This window comes from Syzygium oleosum, unplaced genomic scaffold (assembly GCF_021117445.2).
Source record: "Syzygium oleosum isolate NSW1041296 unplaced genomic scaffold, Sole_v2.1 Sole_v2.03, whole genome shotgun sequence".
Classification (NCBI taxonomy): domain Eukaryota; kingdom Viridiplantae; phylum Streptophyta; class Magnoliopsida; order Myrtales; family Myrtaceae; genus Syzygium; species Syzygium oleosum.
In genome coordinates, this window is record NW_026607487.1 from 12,786,831 (window position 1) to 12,808,546 (window position 21,716).

Sequence of the window (21,716 nt, forward strand, 5' to 3'; positions counted from 1 at the left end):
CACACATGAAGACAATTTGCCACAGACATTCTGTATTAATAGTATAATTAAAAACTCTTTTATGACCAAATATTTAAACCTCTCAGTGACATCCTTAAAGTATTGGTTATTCTTTTGTGCGTGTATACCTGCAATTTCTTTAATTTTATTGAAAATTGTAAGTAATAAGTGACAGGTTATAGCGTGGAGAGGGTTCATGAAATTCACAATTTAAACGGATATGATGTAGTTTAATTATCATGTGAACGTGAGATTTGTAGAACATCTTAAGTTCTTTTTTGCTAAATATCTTGAGTCTCACTCAAAGGACTTTAGAGCTTCGAAATGACTTAGTAAATTCTCACACGTTCACATAAACCATTGTTCATGGATCAAAATTTTCGATAAAAAAGCCATCTTTCAGGCTTCCCAACATAGAAGTGTTGAGTACAATAATGGAAAATGAGAAATTCAAGCCATGTGACCCCCTTTTACGATGCTGATAGCACCGGCAAAATGTTTCCTAGAAAAAAGAATAGCAAATGCGAACAACTGTCCTTAAAGCGCTCATATATGAATAGAAGTTCAAAGACGAAAATTTTCCAACATTTTCGTCCTTGAACTTCTGTTGGAAAATTCAAACCCTAAAGGTATAATGATGTAAGAAGATTCTAAAAACACACATGAAGACAACGAATCTTTTCATCGCATTCGAGACCAGGACAACATACCTTTATGTCACGTTCGCTGAGTGCCGACAACACAAGCAAATTAGGACCACACACTTGGTCATGTTCGTTGCAGAATCTCGAGATCGAATCGGGTCACGACTAGGATTGGGACGGGTAAAGGTGTAGGGATGAATGGGGGAGCCGATTTGATGAAAGAACAACTTGGGCTTAAGCGAAATCATTCGAATCCCTAACCGAGAAAAAAGGCAAATTTGAATAACCCTAACTGAGATTTATTTAACTCAAAAAACCCAAATCTGAAAACACGCAAATCGTTCGACTCAGGCTTGGCTAGGGTTATTTGTGTTGGAGCGACATTGAGGGATTTTTTAACGTTAGGGGCTCTCTCTTTTTTTTTTTATCTGGGAAAACAGCACTGTTTTGATCTCTGGCGTCCACTTCAGCGCCGACCATCCGCCAGTCTGGCCATGTAGGACGGCCGGCGCTAAGTGGGTATCCATGTAAGCATTTTCCGGGAAAAATTGCCCAAAATAACTAAATTGGCAAAATTGAAAAATTTAAGACTGAATTAGTCGTTGTACAATAGGTTTAGGACTTTTTGGACAATTTTTCCCTTAATAGTGGGAGATGTTTAGTTTGAAGTTTGAATGTTTTAGTTTTATTTGCACGTTTCTATATCACATCTCTTGTAAACTTGTACATATAGGAGACCCAACGATAATCTAAGCTTTCACAGGGAATTTTGACCTTGTTGGAAAATTTATATGGCATCAGAGCATATTATGTTATTTCATCGCAATATTTAGTTAGTAATATGGTTGCTCATCGAATTGGAAATCAGCATCACGAAACCGATGAGGCCATGTCGATAAATAGGATAGTGAACTTTCCGAGCGAGTATTCCATCTAGCAGAGCAAATTATTCTCTGGTTGCGTTGAAATTTCTTGGGGCTTTATGACGATGGCTTTATGACGATGGACATGGGATAGAATGAGAACTGATGGAGCCAATCACGAGTAAAATGTGGATAGATGATGTGTGTGGAAGAGGAGAGCTCCACACCAACATGAGCTAGAAAAGTCGAGGATAACATATGGGAGGGAGTCCTGTTCACTTGGTTGCGCCTTTGTAACTAGTCTTGTTCTTCAAGTCTTTCGTGTCCATTTCCCTTAGTTAACTCATGTCTTCGAGTAGAGGCGAAAGAGAAAGATCAACCGAAGGAAAGTGTCAGCCTCCAACAACAGAAGAGAACAAAGCAATGTTGCTAACTTTCATAGGAGTGAAATCTTTAGAACAATCAAAAAGATTCTTGATGAGAATAATCTATAATGAGTTCGTACAAACTTGTTTAACAATTATTGCCAAATTTATTAATATCTATGCTTCTGTGACTATTCCATTCTCTCACCTTTAAATTCTCAACCTAACAATGTAAAAACTACCATTACTCCACCAAGCTTTGGGGAACTCCTAGTTCTTTGCTCATTGTGTGGAATAACGCTTACGCAGACATGATGACGCTAAAATTTATTGCGGCAACTTTAACAATTCAAATCTCTTTATGACGTTGAAAAAAGGGAGTAATATTTGCACCACGTATTTGGAAAAGGAATAACATCAACATAGATTAAAAATAAATTCCACCATCATTAATATATGTGACCATTTGGACCGACACCGATATGGTTTGCGAATTTTTCTTTTGTAGCAAAAACGAGTGAAATCATTGAATTTGATAGCGAAATAGGAAATTTGTCTTTACAACCGAAGTAAAGACAAAGATGGGAAAAAAAAGAAAAGAGACATATATTTTTTTAATGTGGAGCTCGGATATAAATACCCTAGTAGGATGGTGCAAGATTTCTCAGAGAGAGAGAGAGAGAGTAGCGAGGGATTAGAGCAATGATGGCAGCTAATTACAATACCTCTGTCCTAACCTTATTTGCGCTTATGTTTTGCTGCATGCCAATGGCAACTCGAGCTGCTTCGGGCACCGCAACGTATTACGAGACATACGTTTGTAAGTTCCTCTTGTGCATCATTGCAAGATGTTTCTGCATAGAGTTGTGATGGAGTTAGGGATTAAAGTTAGGGGCGTTTGAGTATGATTTAGGCTCGAAAAACGTATCTAATTTTTCAATTCCACTAACTTATGAACATATGTTCGAGTCGTTCTCCGAGTTTTCAGCCCGCGTCTTATATTTGTCTATGACCTTAAATAGTATAATCCGTTGGCTCGAGAATTTCTTAAGTGGGTTTCTCATCGAAATGATGATATAAGCGCATGTCGCATCCGAATATTTATAGGAACAAAGGTATCGCGAAGTCTGAATTTATTACTCATTCGATAACGTACTTAATTTTTTTTTTCCCAATCGGGTCCTCAGATTCAATACTTTTTTTTATGCAAGTCAGTCCTTTCGTCATATGCATAGGACTGGAAATATTGACATTGCAAACCACATTAGTGCCATGTCATAGCGCTTGTCCAAATAATCGTGCGCCCGGAATAAAAAAAAAAGTTATGAAAAATCACGATCTTGAGAGAGACGAGGCTACAGGCCTCTCCCGACCTCACCAGTCACCACTCGACCGGGTCAAATTTTTGAATTAGATCGTGTTACTTTGAAATCCAATGATGTTTTTTGTAGCAGTCCAAGGGGTTGGTTTACTTTTGGGCATGCTTTGTTTGCTCTGCTCTTCTTCTTGGGACGCCCGTGGTTCGACATTCAAATCCCTTTGATGACAATGTTGGCCGGCCCGTATGGCTCGGCCGAGCGCCCTAGGATCACCATAGCGAGATATTAACAGTACGGTAAAAGGATAGATAGAATTTGTGCACTTGATTTGGGTTCCATCGTCCTGGATGCGGAAATGACGATGAACCGGTGCCGTAGGTCTTCTCCCCTGTCACCCTCGAAGTCCCGGCGCTATGAGACCGCCTCAGCTAGCTCACGGAAGCCTTAGGTGAGTTTGAGAGCGTTTGAGAGAGATTGGAGAGTGTTGGGTGCATAGGAGGGACCTGCAGCTCTATTTATAGAGTTTCCAGCCAGGCCCTCTCATAACGGGCCGGGCCGAACTCGGCCCACACAAGCAGGGCCCATATCCGACTAATTAAGAAACCTTATATCCAACCTTATTAGATCAGACTCGTAAGCGGGTAATAACAATCTCAATTAATGTAACCCACATTAGAAAAACGTTACATTCTCCCACTTGGGCTATATTAATTGAAATCGTACCTTATGTGCTGTTTTATTTGGTCTATGGATAATTCTTAATAGTCAATCCGATCCCATAAAGTTTCAAACACCGAATCATGGCGGTAACTGCATGTAATCACGCAGAGCCTTCCATGGTCATAAGTGTCTTAGACTTTACTGATATGGATTCGATATGGTTGTGTGGCAAACAGATGACACCTCATAAAGAGTGATACCTCATGTGTCATCCCCTTTGTCAGTCCTCATTCTCTTTCCTTAAGTGTCACAAAAACCTGATGTGTTACTAGAGAATATCTTTATGGTTCCAATGAACCTACATATGTCTTATCCTTATTGTTTACATTACTTTATGTGTAATAAGACATATCCTTAAGACTAATAACTGAATGCCCATAGCCTTTACTCAAGGTTTACACGGTACCTTAAGATTTTCACCTTATATGTGTATTTAACATGACAACAATGCATTTAGAAACACCTTATTGAATGTAAATGAGTTGATACACATCCAAAATGTTACAAAGAGTAACAAAATACAGATGTAAACTTTATTAGAGCATAAATAAAAGCAGCTCCCACTAAACAATAGTATCTCATGATACTCCTAAACCCATGCTAACGACATGTCTTTCAAAAATACAGGGGCGAAGGCCTTTAGTTAGTGGATCTGCTAGCATATCATCTGTGGAAATGTGCTCTACTGTAATGTCACCATCCCTGACTTTTTCCTTTATGGTCAAGTACTTGACCTCCATATGCTTAGACCCCTTGAGACCTCTGTTGTTATTAACAAACAACACTGCAGAGTTATTGTCACAATACAACTGTATGGGCCGATCCACAAAATAAAAAACGGTCAACTCCCTAATGAGGTTCCGGAGCCAAATTGCCTGAGTAGCGGCCGAAAAGCATGCTACAAACTCTGCTTACATGGTAGAGGATGTCATTGATTTCTGTTTCTCACTTTTCCATGATACTGTACCTCCTGCTAACTTAAAGACGTAACCCGTTGTCGACTTTTTTTCATCCTGACAGCCAGCAAAGTCTGAATCCGAATACCCTACCAGCTGTAGGTCTTGAACATGTCTGTAGATCAGCATATAGTCTTTTGTCCTCTTTAAGTACCTCAAAACCTTCTTGGTAGCAACCCAGTGATCGTGTCTTGGATTTGACTGATATCTACCTAGAAGTCCTATTGCAAAAGCAATGTCTGGTCTAGTGCAAACTTTAGCATACATGATACTTCCAAGTGCACTAGCATAAGGTATATCCTTTATTTGGGTTTTCTCAACATCTGTATGAGGACACTGTGACAGACTCAGTTTATCACCCTTTACGACAGGAGCAATTCCTGGCCTGCAGTGCTGCATACTAAATCTTTCTAGAATACAATCAACATATGTCCTCTGAGACAAACCCAATACTCGGCGAGAACGATCCCTATGGATCTCAATGCCTAGGACAAAAGACGCCTCATCAAGGTCCTTCATGTCAAAATTCTTCGACAACATTCGCTTTGTCTCATGTAGTAAACCAATATCACTACTTGCAAGCAAGATGTCATCTACATAGAGTATGAGAAAAATAAATTTCCTCCCACTGACCTTGCTGTATATACACTGATCCAACCTGTTCTCAACAAAAACCGAATGAAGTGACAACACTATGAAACTTCAAATACCATTGTCTAGAAGCTTGCTTAAGGCCATAAATAGACTTCTTCAATCTACACACAAGCTCACCCGAATCATCAACTGCAAAACCTTCGGGTTGCACCATATAGACTTCCTCATCAAGGTCTCCATTCAGAAAGGCATTCTTAACATCCATCTGGTGTAATTCCATGTCAAAATGAGCTACTAATGCCATAATCACTCTGAAAGAATCTTTAGAAGAGACTGGAGAAAAAGTTGCCTCATAGTCTACTCTTTCTTTCTGAGTGAAACCTTTGGCTACCAGTCTGGCTTTGAACTTCTCAATCTTTCCTTTGGAGTCTCTTTTAGTCTTATATACCCATTTGCAACCGATGGACTTGTAACCTTTAGGCAATTCAACAAGCTCCCAAACACCATTATATTTCATAGACTGTATCTCGTCTTTCATTGCATCCACCCACATATCTGATTGAGGACAAGAAATAGCATTTGAATGAGTTACTAGATCAACCACGCAGCCTATATCGTAGTCATGCTCTCCCAGATAGACCATATAATCTGGTGGTATAACCGATCGTCTCTGCCTGATAGATCTCCTTAGTGGAGCTATTACAACCTCATCCTGCACCTGAGGGGCTTAAAGTACTTCATCAGGAGCTGTTTCAATAACAGGATCTTGGACCACAACAGGCTCAGTCTCTGGTGTAGAGGTCTCCATTATCATCTGTATAGGTAGAGAGAAAGACACACTAGTACCTACCATATCATTATCCTCAATAGTCTGAGAGCAACTACCTTCTTCGGCCACATCAAATTCCAGAAACTTCGCTGTCTGTGATTCCACAATTCTTGTGCCTCCATGGGGATTATAGAACCGATACCCTTTCGAATGATCTGGGTAAGATATAAAGTAACATCGAGTGGTTTTGGATTCCAACTTGCTCAATGTTGGATTGTATAACCTTACTTTTGAAGGACACCCCCAAACTTTAAGATGATTTAGGCTAGGTTTACGTCCAGTCCATAATTCAAAAGGAGTCTTTGGAATAGCCTTGGTAGGAACACGATTTAGAATGTAGAGAGCTGTTCTCAAGGCTTCACCCCATAGAAAATTATGTAAGTTCGTCCTGCTAATCATACTCCTCATCATGTCCATAAGGGTGTGATATGAATCTGTGCGGAAGATGATCGTTCTACGAAGATCTGTGAGTTACGAATTGTTGACCTCGACCCCCAATCGAACCTGTGATTGGTAATCTCGGTATGAACGCGACCTGTTGACGAACCTGTGTCAACCAATCCACGCTATAACGCCACGAACAAGAGAATTCGCGATCTTGCTCGATAAGTTGAATTCGATCGCCACAAAGGAGCCTTGATAAGATCTAGTCCTCAAGAGAACTCAAGAAGAAAATTCCTCTATATAAAATTCTGCCCCCTCTTAGAAATCTATAAGCAACCTTATATAGGGTGCTAACCCTAATCCTAATCCTACTAGGCTTAAAATTACAAAAATAACCTTAATTACTAAAAATTCGTCCAAAAATGGAAAAAGGCCTAAAAGTTCATCTAAACGATTTCAAATCGCTAAAAAACGTCATCATTCACTACTAAAGTAGTGTGTATTGATCAGCGGCCCGTTTCCAAGCGTCCATCCAAATTTGAGCCAATTCGGAGTTTGTCAATTCTAAGCTCCTTCGGAATTCGCTGGACCAAGAGTAATCATGTTGCGCCAAGGAGCTTCATAATCTTCAAGTTTCGAATCCAGATTGTCTCCATTCCAAATATCTTGAACCATGATGCCGACAGCTTGTTTGAATTCCTTCGCTCTCGCTCGAGTGATCGGGCCTAGCGGATAGAACAACAGGTCCCTAGCACCTCCTCCTCGATAGGGTTCGATGTCCACATCAGGGTGCGATTTCGCCTTTCGGCCACACCATTTTGTTCAGGACTCCCGGGCATAGTAAATTGAGCAACTATTCCAGAATCCTCCAAGTATTTGGCAAATGGCCCTTTCAGCTGTCCAGCATCGCCATGCCTGCCATAATATTCACCACCTCGATAAGATCTGACAATCTTTATGACTTTTCCCAGCTGTTTCTCGACTTCAGTCCGAAAAATCTTGAACTTATCAAGAGACTCAGACTTCTCCTTAATCAAGAACAGATAACCATATCGGGAACAGTCGTCTGTAAATGTGATGAAATAGAAATTTCTACACAATGTTGCCGTATAGGGTCCATTGATGTCAGTATGAATGACCTCCAACAGGTCAGAACTACGGACTGCGGTTTTCTTCTTTATCTTGGTCATCTTACCCCTACAACAATCTACGCAAGTATCTAGGTCACTTTCAAGAGTAGGCAAGATGTTTGTCTTTATCAGCCTTTCCACTCTTTCCTTAGAGATGTGACCAAGTCGTTTATTCCACAATGCATAAGACAGTTCCTTAGGTAAAGGTCTTTTGGAAACAACCCTTTCAGCTATATAAGCGACGTATATATCATTGGGAGATAAACACAATCTGTACAATCCATTCGATATGTTGCAGCACCCAACCTTATTTGAATCAAAGAACATAAAAACCATATTGTTCTTTATTTCAAAAGAGTAACCACAAACATCCAAACTTGATACGGAAACTAAGTTCCATCTGAAGGAAGGTACATAAAAGGTGTTTCTTAACATCATATTAAAACCAGAATCCAAAATTAATATGACATCTCCCACGAACTCGACGTCGACTCTCTTGTTGTTTCCTACAGTGAGCTTTAATTCATCCTGATTTGGCTTCCTTCTGTTTGTGAATCCCTGTATGGTATACGCAACATGATTAGTTGCACCGCTAACTAGCCACCAAGAACTGGATGGGGCTTCTAATAGGTTGGATTCACAAACAAGTGCCAAAGAATCAATACCTGACTACTCACGCTTGGACAACCAAGTTTTATATCTATTGCAGTCTTTCTTCGTGTGACCCTTCCTCCTACAAAAGTAGCAGTGAACACCATTCTTCTTCAAAGGTGTTTTCTCAGGACCCAGATTATCTAAATGACCGGTGGTTTTAGGAGTTCCTTTCTGAGTACGATTCTTGAACTTACTACTCTTCCTGCTACTGGAACTAGAGGCATAGAAAGCAAGATTCCCTTTATCTTTCTTCAGTTTCTCTTCCTTTGCCACTACCCTAACTATCATGTCATTGACCGACCACTTTTCATCTTGGGAATTATAGTTGGTCTTTATAATTCCATACTCAACAGGAAGTGTGTTCAGGGCTTGATGCACAATGAAAGCATCAGAAAGGATAATCTCATGAACCTTTAGTTTCGTCTGTAGGTCTACCATCCTAAGGACGTAATCCCTAACCCCACTTGAACCATCATAACTCATATTACTGAGTAACTGCATGTATGTCCCAGCCTCAGCATTAGACGAGTCACGGTTCCTTGCTTGCAAGGTTTCCGTCATTTCTTTAGCAGTGCAGTCAGCTGGCAAACTACTCTTCAAATGGTCCTTAATGGATCGCTTCATCAGTAACAAGCAAATCCTATTGCTCTTTGCCCAGGCGGCACTCAGTGCTTTTTCCATATCCGTACTATCAGCAGTGACATCTGCTGGCTTATCCTCAGTGAGAGCAATATGAATATTTGCCAGTTCCATACCAAATAGAAAATCCTCTTTTCATTTCTTAAAGTTTGAACCAGTAAGAACCTCAATACTTATGGAGTTGCCGTTTATGGAGAAGGTGACTGTTAAAAAACAAGCAATGTCTATAATCAGTATCATGTGAGTACTTTCCTGAGAGTTACACACATCATCATATAATCACCTTTGGGCAGAATACATGACATGCAATTGTATACCCTCTACATAACAACGGCCATGAGAATGTATTCCAATCTTTTATGAATTCACCACCTTTGGGTGTATGAACCACTAGGATCAGTCATTCCTCACGCATGCTGTACATGCATCCCTCCATGAACCAATACATAATCACCTCCTTTGGGAGTATGACAACACATTAGAACATGAGACATCCTAACAATATGAGACTGATATTTCTCAAACTCAATCAAATGTGCCACTTTGGCGGTCACTACCAAATTGAATAATTGAAACTCTCTCATACTAAGGCATAAACTTTATGTCTCACATATACTATAAATATGTAATTCTAGACTAGAAGACATGGGCAATGTCTCTAAAATTACATACCATGCTAATTACATTGCTCTATACATTGATATATGTTGAACCTTATACATACTATCAATGAAACATGATCTACATGTCCTTATGTCATCATATACATGTAAGCTTTAATCTGTATCTCTTAAACCATAGAGAAATACAGGAAAATACGAAAATATACCCTAAAAATACGCGCATATAGGGTTCCATATGTATTTTCACATCCTTAAAAGTATCAAACATGTAAAATAAATATACCACATTGTAGATAATTCTTATACGAGCACGCCGGTACCTTGCACGCTCCAATCGGAGATTGGAAGCGCCCTCACGCGCCTCCTGAAGGGGCGGCGCGTGGGCTTCACGCGCCGGCGCTTAAGCCGGCCAAAAAGGCCGGTCCGACCGGTCATACCGCAAACCGGTCTGACTGCTTACCAATCCGATCGGTTGACCAGTTCGGTCAATAGGTCAGGTCCGGGTCGGGTCAATCCAGGGGTCGGGTCAACGGGTCGGGTCCGAAGTCGGGTCGGGTCAGCCGGATCGACCCGGCTCGCGGAAACCCTAGCACGTGCGTTGCACGCGCTGGGAACACCCGCGCGTGGCCGCGCGTGTGCCGCCGGGGCTCTCCGACGCCCTGGCGCGTGGGGGCGCGTGGGGGCGCGTGCGGCCACCTCCGGCGGCCCCCGGTGACCGGCGACCACTCATTTTACTCATCTCGCGACGATCTATCCATCTATGTAATTTATTCTAACATTCAACGGATGAAAAAAATAAAAACACATATGAACAGTACCGGCCCGTTTCTCAACTATGGCGGCTCTGATACCACATGTTGGCCGACCCGTATGGCTCGGCCGAACGCCCTAGGATCACCATAGCGAGATATTAACGGTACGGTAAAAGGATGGATAGAATTTGTGCATCTGATTTGGGTTCCATCGTCCTGGATGCGGAAATGACGATGAACCAGTGCCGTAGGTCTTCTCCCCTGTCACCCTCGAAGTCCCGGCGCTATGAGACCGCCTCAGCTAGCTCACAGAAGCCTTAGGTGAGTTTGAGAGCATTTGAGAGAAATTGGAGAGAGTTGGGTGCAGAGGAGGGACCTGCAGCTCTATTTATAGAGTTTCCAGCCAGGCCCTCTCATAACGGGCCGGGCCGAACTCGGCCCACACAAGCTGGGCCCATATCCGACCAATTAAGAAACCTTATATCCAACCTTATTAGACCAGACCCGTAAGCAGGTAATAACAATCTCAATTAATGTAACCCACATTAGGAAAACGTTACAGACAATACTCCGAAAGACAAGATGACTCTTAGCCTGACAAGATCGCAGTATGAAAATAAGGCATTTTCAACTTGGACTCTCTGAGGTGTCTAATGAAAGTTGTCGAGCTGATCCTTATTTTTTGGCTAATCAATTACATCGTCAAATTCTTTGGTCTTACAGCTTCCGCATGTTATGGATACCAGCCTCAGGGCGTGATGATAGCCGCAGCCAGCAACGTGTTCTGGTAAGGCGGGGCCGCCTGCGGAAGAAGTTACAACGTAACGTGCACCAGCGCCGCCGTCCCGGGTACTCCTAACCCGTGCACGAGCGGGACGGTCAGGGTGAAGATCGTCGACTATTGCCCGCCGCCCGGGTGTGCCGCTACCATCGACCTCTCGAAAGAAGCTTTCGCAACCATCGCCAACCCAGATGCCGGCAATGTGGAAGTCACCTATTTTCAGTACGTAAAGGATAAAATCTCTTGACAGTCGAGAACAACTTTTAATTTGCTAAATCAATCGTCATGCTCGAGGAAACGGATTGTCTGTTCGTCGGAGAGGTTTTGGAAAGGGACTCTTGGTGAATTAAAGATGGAATGATTTACGCATGCGGTGCTTTCTGTGGACAACCAATGTGCTTCTGGAGCGATACGAGTTTACATGATTGTTTTCCACGCAACGTTCGTTTACTTTCTAGTTTCTGTGCATATAATTATTTGCCCATGAGTCTTTTTGCTAATGCTCCTTCGATTCTTCACGCAGGGTTCCATGAAGATCTATGAAGACAACAACCACCCTGCAATAAAGACGGCTAGAAATGTCGATTCTAGCTTTTGCATGGCTTTTTATGTTATGTTGTCTCATCAAACGTGAACTCAGCGTCTCGAAACTGTCTGAGATGATGTCTCTATGAATAAGACTTGTAAACGTTATTGTGTAAGGTATAAAATGAGTGCTTTATTTACTCTCTGTCCTTGGATCTACCATTTCCAATGGCAACTTTTCTATATATATAAAGCATCCCAGGACAATATCATGCTGCTTCAACGAAAAGATATCGAAACCTCGTATGCCGGGCAGATATCACAACGTTTTTCGTGTCTCAAAACAAGATTCGATGAGTGAATTCGTATCTACTATATTGGATCTAAAGATGCATCGGTTCACGTCCAATTAAGTGAAACAAGGAGATGTTAAAGATACGAATACCCATATAAAAAGAAGATGAGGTGTCTTATAAAGCTTTCTTATATTCACAATCAAGATTGTGTGATTGTATGGGATATTTGATATTCCCAACTTCTACTTTAAATACTGGGATTTGAATTTTGAATGTTCTAATAGTATATCACATCTCTTGTAAACTTGTATGTGTAGGAGAATCAATGATAAGTTAAGCTTTCACACTAAGAATTTTGACCTTATTGCAAAATTTATTTGATATCAGAGCATAAGATCATTTCACCACATTATTTACAATCTTGTTTCATTGTCTTTTGTTGATCCTCCGTGGCTTCCGATCAATCCAATGTGATAAATAACCGATCAAGAAGTCAGACCTTACATGACCTAATGGTGATGGATACAAATGATCCATTGTATATTCATCCACCGATAAATAACGGTATGAGTTTAGTCTCTCAACCTTGATTGGTCAAGGGAACTCTTCAGCTTGGATCGGAGCTATGACTATTGGCGCTTCATGTGAAGACTAAATTAGGACTTATGGATGGGAAAATTCCCATGCCAAATGAAGATGCATCGAGTAGGGCTGCATGGATTACAGTGCAATGTGTTTGTTCATTCATGAATACTTAATTGAGTTTCAAATGCACACGATTATGGGCTTGACAGCCCATGGGCCCGCTGGAGCCATATCGGTCCAAATGGCACCTTTTTGCGGCTCGATTATATCGAGTATAAAACTTTTATTATGGGTAGGCTTGGACAACACTTTAGGCCCGACCTAAGTGACCTTGTAAACCCACCTATTGATCACCTCTAGTTTTAAAACAGGTGTCAAAAAAATGTTTTATTCCTCGTCACAGATCAAGAAGTGTTGAAATACACTGTCCGGAAAAGCACTATTTTTTGTGGGGTACAAGTCAAATGGATAACATTATGAGAGACCCAAATTAACTTAATTGTTCGCTAGGGCGTGTCTGTACTACCCCAATCTTGATCCTCAAGCCTTTCATGTCCTCATCTCATTTCAATGTCTCAAAGTCGAGTCGTTTTACATTTCTAAACTAAAAAAAAAAGCGGGTAATCCAGCATATCCTTCCCACCACAACTCCACGCGCAGGGCATGGAACTTTTTCGCGTCGCCGACAATGTAAAGATCGATTCCATATCACATTGGGTAGGTGAAACACGAGAGCTTGTAACCATATTGCAGTTGCCATCTTATGCACGTTTTTTTCCACATGGCCTAAGGGAAACCCCCTACTCCATAATGGGCCTTATTGTGAAAGTTCCTCTTCCTGTGGACCCGATTAGGACCTAAAGCTTAAATAGCCGAGGCCGGCAGAATCCTCAGCATAGGGCCGGGCTCGGCCTACATCATCACATTAACCCAACTAATCCTATTTATGACGTCAGGAATTAATATCACGTGGGGCCCGACGACTGTTAATTTCTGATTAGCGCAGTAATGCCATGCAACTCGGCTCAACTCGGCTCGGTTCGGTTCGGTTTGGAGTTTGGATAACGATGAATGCGGGTTGTTAGGGACGAAGGAGGTGGCCAGACATACCGGAAGGAGGAGGGCATATATTCAACGCGGGTCGTGACAAACGGAAATTAGATTTAAGATTAAGGGGGAGGGTTTCGATTAGATTAACATAAGAAGATGATTATGTTCGGGAAGGTGCGCGCTCGCATCGCCACGTGGGACCGGAATGTCCTGGAGAGACGAATATTTTATTTTATTTTTATTTATGTTTTTCGGTTTCTTTTTTTTAAATTGTCCGAATGACGGAAAAGGACGAGCGGATCTTTGGATTTTTTCGGGTCTGGGTCACGGGTCGTCTGTGGGCCCCCCCGCCACCTGCAGATGCTTCCATTCGAGAAACTGTCATCTGCTTGTTTGTTAACACGTATAATTTGTTATCTGGTGTCGCGATTAAACTAATCTGGAAAATTATTATTGGTAAAAGAAAGATTAATATTAAAAAAAGGGGTAACTTCCAAGTTAAATGACGCACCGCCAGCTTTGCGTCGATTTTCCTCGTGTCTTTTTCGGAAATTTGTCTTTTTTCACCCTTTAAATACTTCACGCGATGGCACGCGCATTAAATTAATAATGCAATTTTGAGGTTTCGTCGATGATTTCTTGTTAGCATTTCACGGTACAACACTTCATGGAATAAAAGTGATTTTTTTTTTCTTAAGTTTTCAACTTTTTAATTTCTTGCACACACATGAACCCGTCAAAATGAGTCATAGGCGCATTTCTTAATCTATATTTGATGGGTTGAGTTATTATATGCATTAATTTTATTCAGTAAATGGGTTGTAAATTGATTTAAAATGGTAAATCTCAAAATAATACGGATGTTAAATGAGTTCACAATGTACTTCGACCCAATTCACCTCTATGATTCTCTCTTTATTCTCTCTCGCCCTTGCTCGATCTCGCTCACTGCACGCTCCTACCTCGGTAAGGAATTGTTTTAGTAATATGGGTCGGGTCGGATATTGTCTTCGGTCGGGAATGGATCGATGAATTTGCATTGTATAAAAACGGGTTAAAAACGGGTTAAGTTGATCGATTTAGGTCGGACCATTTCCGACCAACCTAAATTCGATCCGGCCCACTCGTTTAATGGGTATCCACACGCAAAATGCGCGCGGATATCCCACATGCCCATACGAGCTTTTCAAGCGATCCATGTCTCTCCACGCGATTTCACTTCGTTTCCTCCCCCCACGCGAGCTCGCATGTGATGCACTTCCTAGTTTAGGGTATCAAAAGATCTTTAGCAGTAACGCAAGCGATCCTGGTCAATATCATGCTCGATTAGTCAAATCTAACCACATTCCACGTCGCGAAGAACAGGGCATTAAATAATCTAAATGCAGGCCATAATCTCCTCCGGTTGATTACAACTGTACATCGCCTCCTTAAATTCTTACACGGTCCCTTTACGTGTCCGGCATTTTGGTCCTAAGTCGCACCTAATATTTGATTTCCCGATTTAAAAGTCCCCGCGGGCCCCACGCGCATGTGCAAGCTGTCGCGTTACCCCTACCCCCACACACACACAAGAGCGCGGTCAAAATTTTGTCCTTTTCTGAGAGGCGGAAAAAAAAAACGAAAATTAGAGAAAAGGAAAGCACGCGGGGACGTAAATATGGATTTAAGAATCGGGGTACTTACTAATAAGTTAACTCATTTGGCGCGAGAAGTAATTTACATGCCTTATTACGGGAGATCTGGCACGAGGAAGGAGTAGCTAAATTTCAAATCACCACGATGACGACGACGAAAAGATAATTTATTTTATTTTACACCGAGATCGGTCTTAATATGTTCAGGATTAATGTCACGAAAAATTCTAAACTGAAATAACCCATGACGAATTTACCCAAAATTAAATACCAAATCGGCACACTTGTGAAAAATTTCACAATCAGATTGCTGAACTAAATGGCACGTGATAGCTACCCGTTTGTCGCGAGAGTACCATTTTATGATTTTTCATGATATTTATTTTAATTTAATAAAAATTAACGAAAGGTAAATTTATCGTGAATGTATTTATTTCGAGGGGTTTTGGTAGAAATGTTTTTTGGGGGGGGGGGGGCCGTCGTCATTCAATGAGCAATCCCTTCTTACCAAAAAGCAAAAGGAAAGAGAGGTTTGGTTTTTCCCTCTTTTACTCTCACTTTCCATCATAACCCACGCTTACTCCAAAAGCATTTTCCTCTCTCTCTCTCTCTCTTGATTTTCTGCATCCTCAATCGCCGCCGCTACTTCTTCTCCTCTCTCCCTCCCTCTCTCTCAAAAGCAACAGTACATCACCTCTCTCTCTCTCTCTCTCTACTGTGCGTGCAGTTTCCGTTTCCATGGTCGAACGTCAGGAGAGGCAGCGCCTCTCCCACGCGGCGGACGCCCCGCATGAACCCTAGGAAGGCCCCCGTCAAAGACCCCCCTTCCGCCTCCGCCTCCGTCCCCCGCCGCTCCCCCGCCGGCCTCCCGGCGGAACCCGCGGAGGCCCCAGATGGGTCGCCGGGTCCTCCTCGCCCTCCTCCCGGCCTTCCTGTGCTGCTGCCTCCTCCTCCTCCTCCTCCTCACCGCCGCCTCGGCCCAGACCCAGCAGGACGACGTCCTCGCAATGCAAGCGCTCAAGAAGAGCCTCGCCCTCCCTTCTTCCCTCGACTGGTCCGACCCCGACCCGTGCCAGTGGACCCAGGTCTCGTGCTCTGATAACCGGGTGACCCGGATCCAGATAGGCAACCGAGGCCTCACCGGGACCCTCCCGCCGGTCCTCGGCAACCTCACTTCCCTGGTGCGATTCGAGGTCATGACGAACAAACTCACCGGCGCCCTGCCGAGTTTCGCCGGGTTGGCTCAGCTGCAGGTACCGAGTTTTGTGGGAATTTTTTCCTTTTTTCTCTTCTGGGCTTCTCGCCGGAGCTTGCCTAGAGAATTCTTCAGGCGAAAGGTGAGTGATTTTCAATTTTTTTGTTGGCCCTTTTTTTGTAACAGGTGTTGTTTCTTAACAACAACAACTTCAGCTCCATTCCTCCGGATTTCTTCTCTGGTATGTCAGCTTTGCAAGTGGTTGATCTGAGCTATAATGACTTCGCTTCTTGGGAAATTCCTGATAGCCTGAGAAATTGCACCTCCCTTCAAAATTTCACCGCGAATGGAGCGAACGTGAACGGTCGAATCCCCGATTTCATAAATGTGGAGAATTTCCCCAGTATGTTCGAGCTTCAATTGGCCTTTCATAACCTGGAGGGCGGGTTGCCCGCGAGCTTCGCCGGGTTGCCGATTCAGATCCTCTGGCTGAATGGGAAGAGTGGGAATTCCAAGCTCAACGGGACGATGGACGTGATAGCAAATATGACCCAGTTGGCTCAGGTTTGGTTGCACAGCAACCAGTTCACGGGTCCTATACCCGACGTTTCGAATTTGAAGAATCTGTGGGATTTCAGTGTGAGGGACAATCAGTTGACTGGCGTTGTCCCCGAGTCCCTGGTGAAGCTTCCTAGCCTCAAGGTTGTGAATCTGACGAATAATCTGCTCCAGGGACCGATGCCTGCTTTTGGTACTGCTGTTCAGGTCGATATGCAGGGTCAAAATAGCTTTTGCTCGTCCACTGCGGGTGCTCCTTGCGATTCCAAAGTTAATATACTGCTCTCCATTGCTGAACCAATGGGTTACCCTGTTAAGTTCGCTCAAGGTTGGCAAGGGAACAATACTTGTGACTCGGGGAATTCGTGGACAGGGATTACGTGTTCTGGGGGCAACATCACAGTTATTAATTTCCAAAACATGGGTCTTTCTGGAACTATTTCTCCTCGATATTCTCAGCTTACATCGCTGCAAAGGTTGTTACTGTCCAAAAACAATCTTACCGGTACAATACCTGTTCAGCTTGCGACTCTGCCTAATCTCATAGTGTTGGACGTTTCCAACAACAATTTGTCTGGTAAAGTACCTAGTTTTCAGAGCAATGTGAACGTAATTACAAGTGGTAATCCTAACATGGGTAAAGACATTGCTGTACCTCCTAGCGCTCCTGATTCACCTCCCCTGGGACCGGGTGGTGACAAGAAGAAATCCAGTATTGCAAGGATTGTGGTTCCTCTAGCTGCTGGTGCTTCTGTGATTGCACTGCTCGGTTTGTTTATTTGGTATAGAAAAAGGCCCAAGAGTTCTGGTAAAGTGCAAAGTCCAAACAATGTAATGGTAATACATCCTCGATATTCTGGCGACCAAAACGGTGTGAAGATCACTGTTGCAGGATCGAGTGCTAATGGTGGTTCTAGCGAAAGCTACAGTCAAGGCAGTGGTGGGACGGGTGACGTTCATGTGGTTGAAGCTGGGAATATGGTCATTTCTATTCAGGTGTTGAGGAATGTAACGAACAACTTTAGTCAAGACAATATATTGGGAAGAGGTGGTTTCGGGACTGTTTACAAGGGCGAATTACATGATGGGACAAAGATTGCTGTCAAGAGGATGGAGTCCGGTGTAATGTCAGAGAAGGGCTTGAATGAATTCAAGTCTGAGATTGCCGTTCTTACGAAAGTCAGGCACAGGCATTTGGTTGCATTGCTTGGGTATTGCTTAGAAGGAAATGAGAGGCTTCTTGTTTACGAGTACATGCCTCAGGGGACTCTCAGTAAACATCTTTTCAACTGGAAAGACGATGGAATGAAACCTCTTGAGTGGACAAGAAGACTCAGCATTGCCTTGGATGTTGCCAGAGGGGTCGAATATCTTCACGGTTTAGCTCATCAGACTTTTATTCATCGTGATCTTAAACCATCAAATATACTGCTTGGGGATGATATGCGGGCAAAAGTGTCAGATTTCGGACTTGTACGTCTTGCCCCTGAGGGTAAATGCTCGATTGAAACGCGTCTTGCTGGAACTTTTGGGTATCTTGCACCAGAATATGCCGGTAAGTCTTCTTTGAATTACATTAAACATGAAGTTGCCTTTGTGGTGCTGTCTGTTCTTTTTCCCCGCAGATGATTACCCTCGATCAAATGACAACATGTCTTGAAATGGCTATAAACCCATAGGAAGCTACTTAAAAATGTCCAGGATTCGAGCATGTAGACGATTTCCTTGGATTTTGGCCATGATTAGGGAACCATAATTAGGTCAGTCAAAAGTCAAGTATGAGTTTCGTGTAGAATTATTAGAAATATTAGGACCAGAAGCAGGCTAGAAAATAATTAAATCATAGCGTGCATGCATGTATACTTACTGAAGAAAGAAAACGCTTGGGCTATTTGACATATTAGAAGGAAGATATCCCATCCGGAGAGCTTTATTTTGTCTATCATGCTAGATCAGTGTGATTGATGTGATACCTTATTTGGTTCTTGAATTATTGGTTTCTTGAACTAGAACTCCGTCGGTTTTTACAGTTAATAGCTTTTGGATTTTCAACACTGGCGGATTACTTGATCGCAGGTTAACGCGAACAGTAGGATCAGAGCAAAAATATTTTTATTTTCTTAGGTGATCGCATGATTTGAAGTCTTTCTCTGATTCTCAGTAGCTCTTTTTTTGGTTAGAGAGAGTCTTCCTTGGCTGCCTTGGCTGCTTCTTGCTTCCCGTGCAATGCTAAAACGAGCCCTGTAATGTTTTTATCTAGCAAATGAATGTTGCCATTGTTAAGGCGTGTCTTAGATTGGATCAGCCGACTCCTTTGTCCCGTTTCAAATGATGTGACACTTCAAGCTTTTATGGTCCAAAACTTCCAATACTTGGTGTTGCACTCTAGAATCAGCAGATTATCATTGATTAATGAACATTTGAAGGTGGCAGTTTGTGAGTTGACTGAAGTTAGTGGAATAGCATCCTACATAAATGGAGGAGCATTCTAATCTGCATGTGCAAATTCTTTTTTTGGAGCAACTGAATGCTCAATCATTTGAATAATGCTGATATCGCCAATTTGCTACTCCCAAAACGTCAAAGTGACAACCTCCTTACTTTATCTATGTTTTGCCGCTGAAGAGAATAATATTACTGTCGAATCTTATAAGTGAGGGGTGATATTAGAAATGTCTGGTAATGATAAGTAGAATAGGGATCATATACTGCATTTTCATAATGTCCTGCAAAAACTGCTTCATCATCAATACTTGATATGGCCCTACATCTGTACTTTACAGTGACTGGACGGGTGACCACCAAAGCTGATGTCTTCAGCTTCGGAGTGATCCTTATGGAGATGATCACGGGAAGAAGGGCTCTTGATGAAACCCAGCCTGAGGACAGTGTCCACCTTGTGACATGGTTCCGGAGAATGCACCTCAACAAGGACACATTCCGAAAAGCCATCGACCCAGTCATCGACCTCGACGAAGAAACACTGGCAAGTATAAGCACAATCGCCGAGCTCGCAGGCCACTGCTCGGCAAGGGAACCCTACCAGAGGCCGGACATGGGTCACGCGGTTAGCGTGCTCTCGTCGCTTGTAGAGCTCTGGAAGCCATCTGAGCCGGACTCCGAGGACATTTATGGGATCGACCTGGATATGACCTTACCCCAAGCGCTCAAGAAGTGGCAGGCCTATGAGGGAAATAGTAACATCGACGAATCTTCTTCCTCATATTTAGCGAGCGGCGAGAGCACCCAAACGAGTATACCTACGCGGCCGTCTGGGTTCGCTAGTTCATTCACTTCGGCAGATGGGAGATGAAGGTATGGGAGTTCTCGAAAGAAACCAAAAGTAAAACGGTAAATGGAGGAGTTGGGGTCGTATTGATGGTTCATGGGGGTTTGCTTTGTTCCCCGTCGTCTGTTAATTATGAGATCTTTGCTCATTTATCTCTCTCTCTCTTTCTTTGTTCCGGTATGTGCTGTAGAGATGATCATCCTATGTAGCTTAAACTTGAACGGCCGAGGTATAATTTATGTGCAGGTTTTTCTTGATGTCGGACTTGACTGTCGAACCGTTTCATGTCGAATGAGGCAGATCTTGTGGAGCTCTGAAATAAGTCGGGACCGTGTGTGATCCACATTTTCTGGTGATGAATTCAGACTCTTGTGGTCATATGTTTCATGTGCTGATTGTGTGTTGGGGAGGTCTTCGGCGTCTTTCTTTGGATCCTTTTTTGATTTCTGCTTAGTCCCCGGTCCTTTTGTTGAAGCTGAGTAGGTCAACCGTATCGACCAAGCTCGAGAAAGTATTTTTGTGGTCTTCGATTGATGGCGTCGCGAGGAGCACAGAAGGGAAAAAGAAAAACCTCTTTCTCGGCCAAATTGGTTAAGATTCGATGGCGGCAAGATAGCAAACCAAAGGGGTGGAACAGCTAAGCCAAAGACCCCACCAAATTTGTCTAGCGTTTGCTTTTTGGTATTGAATGATGATTTCTAATGGGAAAAATTCGAACTTTCTGTATCCCAACTTTCGCGTTTTTTCTACTAAATCTTTCGGTTCTCATAATCTTTTCTAATCAGGTTCTTTCCGACCCAAAATTTGTCTAAATCCAGCCGTTCACGAGGACGCGGGCATTCATATTGGTTAAATTTTGTCCATATCATGCTCCAACTTTATCTACGATGTCTAAATTTTTCCTCACATGCCCGCTTTGGCATTTACACATAGTTTTTTTATTTACATCATATCCTGGCATCGTCTGACGATCGCGTTCAGTTAAATGACATTCGAATTTGGCGTCAGAGAAGAACTCGATCAAATAAATTAAAAGTACAGGAATTTAATCAGACCAGGCTGTCTAGATGTGGTGGTGGACAGCTAAGTGTGGCGCTTTGGAGGGTTTGTTGAAACCACGACTGTGACTACGGGACCAGCATCAAATTCTATTTTTTTGGCCCCGACAACGATGGTTTTCTGTATTAGGGAGATACTGGTGCTTAGTTTCTTGTCCACTTCCCGACTTTAATAAAATCGTCTGAAATTGCCATATTCGCCTTCTTCAATAGGGACCTCGTGTTTGGGCAGGACCCCATCTTAGGTTCGTGATGTTGTGGAGGGGACCT

The 21,716-nt window shown here is 42.7% G+C and overlaps 1 protein-coding gene and 2 long non-coding RNA genes across 4 annotated transcripts; all 3 read left to right on the forward strand.

Moving 5' to 3' along the window:
* The first annotated feature begins 2,548 nt into the window (after nt 1-2,548).
* On the forward strand, nt 2,549-11,306 carry LOC130137786 (uncharacterized). Its single transcript, XR_008816222.1, has 2 exons — nt 2,549-2,692; nt 11,196-11,306. It is a non-coding gene; the product is annotated as an uncharacterized LOC130137786 (long non-coding RNA).
* Nucleotides 11,307-11,380: 74 nt separating this feature from the next.
* On the forward strand, nt 11,381-11,954 carry LOC130137787 (uncharacterized). The gene is made up of 2 exons (XR_008816223.1): nt 11,381-11,475; nt 11,777-11,954. It is a non-coding gene; the product is annotated as an uncharacterized LOC130137787 (long non-coding RNA).
* A 4,039-nt stretch (nt 11,955-15,993) lies between these two features.
* On the forward strand, nt 15,994-21,159 carry LOC115670645 (receptor protein kinase TMK1-like). Of its 2 annotated transcripts, XM_056309356.1 has the most exons (4): nt 15,994-16,599; nt 16,728-18,654; nt 19,883-20,414; nt 20,635-21,159. In XM_056309356.1, the coding sequence occupies exons 1-3, from the start codon at nt 16,240-16,242 to the stop codon at nt 20,410-20,412; spliced, it is 2,817 nt and encodes a 938-aa protein (XP_056165331.1). In that variant the 5' UTR covers nt 15,994-16,239; the 3' UTR covers nt 20,413-20,414; nt 20,635-21,159. The 2 variants fall into 2 exon arrangements, with proteins under 2 accessions (XP_056165331.1, XP_030447823.1); XM_030591963.2 differs by lacking the exon at nt 20,635-21,159 and having other exon boundaries at nt 19,883-20,633.
* Nucleotides 21,160-21,716: the final 557 nt, after the last annotated feature.